This window comes from Peromyscus eremicus, chromosome 4, assembly GCF_949786415.1.
Source record: "Peromyscus eremicus chromosome 4, PerEre_H2_v1, whole genome shotgun sequence".
Taxonomy (NCBI): Eukaryota; Metazoa; Chordata; class Mammalia; order Rodentia; family Cricetidae; genus Peromyscus; species Peromyscus eremicus.
The window spans coordinates 2,477,020-2,482,269 of NC_081419.1; the positions used below are offsets into that span (position 1 = coordinate 2,477,020).

The 5,250-nt window shown below is 52.0% G+C and overlaps 1 protein-coding gene across 1 annotated transcript in view; it reads right to left on the minus strand.

Annotated features, from left to right (window-relative positions):
• Nucleotides 1–274: 274 nt before the first annotated feature.
• The window catches only part of Cel (carboxyl ester lipase), an 8,965-nt gene continuing 3,989 nt past the window's right edge, over nt 275–5,250 (minus strand). Inside the window, exons 5-11 of the mRNA XM_059262199.1 lie at nt 4,572–4,702; nt 4,348–4,455; nt 4,097–4,214; nt 2,651–2,837; nt 2,267–2,470; nt 1,517–1,714; nt 275–663 (exon numbers count right to left, since the gene is read on the minus strand). Coding sequence (XP_059118182.1) covers nt 315–663; nt 1,517–1,714; nt 2,267–2,470; nt 2,651–2,837; nt 4,097–4,214; nt 4,348–4,455; nt 4,572–4,702 — 1,295 coding nt within the window. The 3' untranslated portion in view covers nt 275–314. The remainder of the gene's footprint in view (nt 664–1,516; nt 1,715–2,266; nt 2,471–2,650; nt 2,838–4,096; nt 4,215–4,347; nt 4,456–4,571; nt 4,703–5,250) is intronic.

Below are 5,250 nucleotides of genomic sequence, written 5' to 3' on the forward strand. Positions count from 1 at the left end.
CCCTGATGAGTGATCTTCCAGGATCCCAGGGTGCTGCTTCTTGCCTGCAAGAGACACCCCCCCCCGCCCCCACCCCCACCCCATGTTCAACATCTCTGGTGCTGTGTGTTTGCCCTTAAGCTAAAGCTAGTCCTTTGACTTCTGCAGCTTGAGGATTGGCAGGGACGGACCAAGTGCCTGTTACCATTGACTGAGGGTCCTTCTTCTTCCCTCCAGGCTGTTTTAGGAACAAAGACCAATACCAGGTGGGCAAAGCTGAGGCTTTATTAAGAAAGAGCTAAGAAGAGGACCCTGAGGCCAAGGCTTACAAGATATTAGAAGCCAATGGCGACAGGCACCTGAGCCTCCACAGAGTCATCTGTGGGTGGAACAGGAGCAGTCTGGGAATTATCTACAGGGGGCACAGGGGCAGCTTCTGAGTCATCCACAGGGGGCACAGGGACAGCCTCTGAGTCATCCTCAGGGGGAGGGAGGGTGTCCTCGCCATCAGTCACTGTGGGCAGCACCTCGTATGTCACAGCCCAGTATTTCAGGAACTTGGCCCTTAGGTGCTCCTTCACGGAAGTGCTAGTTATCTTATTAGTGATGTCCAGGTACTTGCCATTCTCCAAGGTATAAGGGTACCAGTGTGTGGGCACGGGTGAGTTGCCCATGTTGGGATCCCTGCAGAGTGAGAAGAGACTGAATAAGTATCGAAGACTACAAGGAGACTGAATGTTGTGGAATATTACTTTGACTATGTAAAGGTGTGTTGTATTTGTTTATTTTGTTGAATATTTAGCTATGTAAAGGTGTGTTGCATTTGTTTATACGGTATTTGTTTAACTGTGTAAAGATGTGTTACTTTTGTTTGTTTAACTATGTAAAGATGTGTTGCCGTTTCACCTTGCCTGCCTAAGGCACCTGATCTAATAAAAGCTGAGCATCCAATAGCTAGGCAGTAGAGGGATAGGAAGGGCTGGTGGGCAGCAAGAATAAGTAGGAGGAGAAATCTAGGCTTGAGAGAGATTGAAGTAGACAAAGAAGGAGATGCCTGGGGCCAGCCATCTGCCAGACAGACAGACACAGAGGAAGCAGGAAAGATAGGACATACAAAATGAAAGAAAGGTAAAAGCCCTGAGGCATGAAGAGAAACAGGTTAAATTAAGTTAAAAGAGCTAGTGGGACAAGCATAAGATAAGGCCAAGCATTCATAATTAAGTCTTCGTGTCATGATTTGTAGGCTAGCAGTCCAAAAAAGCCTGCTACAGCTGGAGACCTGTGTTCCCAGACAGCTCTGCACATAGACAGGTTGGCCATCCCAGCCATTTTGATACTCGGTCATGATGAGCATGTGCTTGGCCTTGGGGCTGGGTCAGCAGCTCTTCTGCCCATGTGCAAACTGGCCACCAATGCTTGAGGATAAGAAATTTGTCCAAATGAGGAGAAAGGGCTAGAACCCAGGCCCACAAGGCCACAGTGACAAAGGAGTCCTCAAGTCTGCTGCCCTTGATCCTGGCTCAACCCCACATCTTACCCACTCCTGGCAAAGTTGGTCCAGTAGGCAATCATAGCCTTGGAGAGAGTCCTGTCTCGGGCCCGGTAGCCCAATGGGGTGGCGAAGGGCTTTCCGAAGACGTACTGGAGGTCATCGGCATGGTCAGCCCCCATCCATTTCGGGTAGACAGGCATCCGTGAAGGGTAGGAAAACAGGTAAGAATAGGTATTGCCACTCCTGAGGGAACAGAAACAGCTGGGTTGGAAGGGGGCTCCACTGGGAGGTAAGGCCCTGGAGAGAGGCCAGGAGGAGCAGGGCAGGGAACCCCAAGACTCACAAAGAAACTCTTTTGTAGCCTTGACTGGCCTGGAACTTACTATGTAGACCAACTGGCCTTGAACTCCCAGAGATTGCCTCCTGAGTACTGGGATTAAAAGTGTGTGCCACCATGCCCAGCTCTCAACTGGAGTTCTTGATACCCAGGGAAAGAAAGGCTGCAGCCCACATTCATGGGTCTGCAGCTTCAATGTTCATGTCTCCACTCTACAAAATATTCGGAGGCCTCCTCTTCCCATAGTTCAGGGTCAAGGATTTATTTCTCTCCATCTGAATTCATATTTCTCACATGATTGGACAAGGTATATGTGCCTCTATTACTCTTTTAACCTTGATTGATGGGAAGCCCAAAGCTAAATTCATGGTTTAGTTAGCCAAGAGGCCTTGATTGAAAGCTGCAGAAGTCCCCTCAGGAGCCTCCCCCCACACACACACCCCTTCCCAGAACCTCACTTGGCATGGGCTCTGTGCTGGGCCAGAGCCATCTCTGTGGGTATCAGGAAGAGGATGTCAGTCTCAAGGGCCACCACTGTCTTCTTCTTGTTCTCCTGGGACGGGTCCTGGGCCCAGGACTCAGTGTAGATGTCAAAGGTGGTTTGGGCACCCTTAAGCCCCTTGTTGAGAGTGTTTCCGCTGACTAGTCTGTAGAAGTCCTCCCTGCATGGGGATGGGTGAAATAGACACCAGACCTGCTGTTGGTGTTGACAGGAGCATGTCTGCACTCACCCCAACACAGCACCCACCTCCTCACTCTCACCCTACCCGCCCCCCCCCCCGCCTCTGAGCCAGCCCCCCAAGCAAGGTCTGCTCTTTCCCAGCCCTGGGCCCCCTGCTCACTCTGTGACATCCTGGTTGGTCTTGTCGATGGCTGGTACATCAACAGTAGCAAAAAGGTGGCCATCCATGTCGTTAATGCCAGCTAAGTAGTCAATGTCGGCGGCATTGGCATACAGATTGATGGGGTCGTCAGGGATGAAGTCTCCATCGATGACAGGGGTGAAGCCCAGATAGTGCCATATGGGGTCTGAGTGGGAGAGCCAACAGGTTCTTGTACCTTCAGATGCCTGCCTGGTCCTCCCCTTGACCTTATGTACTAGGCTTGACCTCTTTCTTCCCTTTTCTGACCAGATCAGGGGGCCACAATCAGCTTGTGATAGGGATGACTGTCCATGTGTGTGCTGCTGAGCTTGTCCCTAGCCTAACCTGCTAGATGTCAGTGGTCCGCTTCTCTGGTTGTGACAGGCAAAAGCATTCCCAGACTTTGTCTCGTGACCATGTAGAGAGTCCACTGCTCCACAGACCAGGGCTGTCTATTCTCCCATTTCAGTGCCCTGTCCCCTCTCTCTTTCCTTGTTGAACCTACGCCAGGGATAAGGTTTCAGTTTGCAGGCCACCGTGCATGAGGTCTGCCTGCCCTCCAGGCTTGCCAACTGGCCTGTGCACGGCTCAGCTGGTGGAGATCCCTGGGCCCAGCACAGCCAGGCCTTCTGAAGTGGCACCCCAAACAAAATAGTTGGCTTGAATAGCAGAGGTGCTCAGAGGTAGAGCATTTGCCTATCATGCACAAGCTCTGGGTTTGATCTATAATATAAAAAGATAAAAGAGATACAGGGCACGAACGCTGACTGCTAGACTTTGCTTTAGAAGAGTAAGCAAAGAAAAAATTCCATTTCCTAGGCTGACAGGCATTTCTTCATGTTTGCTGGTAGCAGCTCCAGCCAGAAGGTCCAAACACCACAGGAGGTATTTGGAAATTTGCAAATGATTGCCACATTAACAAGGGAGGTAAAGAGTGGCCATCTGGCATAGAAGCCCTGGGTCTGGAAGCCCGCATATCTTCCTGAAATTCTGTATGGGTTTCTGCTATTTGGGACCTCAGGTTTCGCCTGCCTTCCTTTCTGTTTTCCTTCTTCTTCTTCTTTTTTTTTTTTTTCCTTTAAGACAGGAGGTCTCACTATGTGGCTCTGGCTGGCCTCTCACTGTGTAGATCAGGCTGGATTTGAACCCACAGAGATCTGCTTGCTTCTGTCTCCAGGGTGCTGGGATTAGAGGTGTGTGCCACCACACCTGGCCATGTTTGGCTTCTTAAAAGTCTCTCTGGAGGAAGGGAAGAAAGATCAGTATACACCCTCCTTTACCACTGCAGCCTGCTAGGGGGCAGTGGCGGGAAGTTAGGGACAGGCCCAGTTGGCCATCTTTCTATCCTAGAGCTCAGCCTTGCCCCACAAGGGCCCCCTTTTTACTTCCAACCTACATGCCTCCCACCCAGCAGCAGCCACTCACACTCCTGGCTTTTCAAGGGCAGCTTGTAGGCCAATGTCAAGGCCCGGGGGTCTGTGATCTTCAGACACCCTGCCATCTTGCCGGTGTCGTCTGTGGGGCATCCCACCTTCTCAGCAATCTAGGGGAAGGCAGAGGCAGGAGGTTAGAGGAGGCAGTGGTCAGGCTCGGAAGGCTAGGGGCAAACAGAAGATCCAGGACAGCATGGAAATGGAAAGGTCCCCACCTGGCTATTCCTGCCCTGTTGCACTTACCTTTTTGGCCCAGAAAAGTGGGTTCTTCTGGATGGCCCAGGGGCTCAGTGCCACACCACTCTGACTGATGGCTCGCCGGATGAGGCCCTTGTTGTATGGGGAGAGGGTCTGCAACACCCAGAAGTCCTGTCAACAGGCTGCACCCTGCTCTGACCATTATCCTAGGCCCCACTGGCTCCCTCCCTTAATCTTGGGGTCAGACTCCACAGCAGAGGGCCCCAGACCTGCAGAGAGACACTGGCACCTCCGGCAGACTCCCCAAAGATGGTGATGTTATCAGGGTCCCCCCCAAAGGCTGCAATGTTCCTCTTCACCCAGGCGATAGCCATGTGCTGATCTCGAAGGCCAAAGTTACCTGAGGGTAAGAGGAGTAGCCTTCATCAGGAGGGGCTCTCAACTAGAGTTGGAGGAGGCTAGAGATGAGTGACATAGGGCTTACACAGAGGGTGGCAAGTCATGTGGACAGGAGGGAACCAGTCCTAACTGCATTGACACCCTGGGAGAGCCCAGGATGGCAAACTGGATCTCCAGGAGGCTGAGCGGAAGAGGAGTTGCAGGGCTGGGCGGTGCAGTAAAGCCGGCTGGTGGCTCTGCTTAAGTCCTACACGTGTTGCCTCCTTCTGTCTGTCTGTCCTTTGGCTTCCATGTCCACTCGACTCTACCTCAGCTTCCCTCTTGCTCTCCAGGACTCGACTTGTGTCTCTGTCATTCTATCTGTCCCTTGGTCTCTCTCATTTCCTGATGGCTGCCTAGGGCTCCCAGGTCTCATAATTCAGCTCCAGTCCCCCCGACTCTGAAGAAGGTTCTGGGTCTTCCCGTAGCTGTCAGGGTAGAGGGTTCTGGAGTGCATATATCTGCTGGGTTCAGAGTTCACAGGGTTCAGCACATTCAATGTTCCAACAT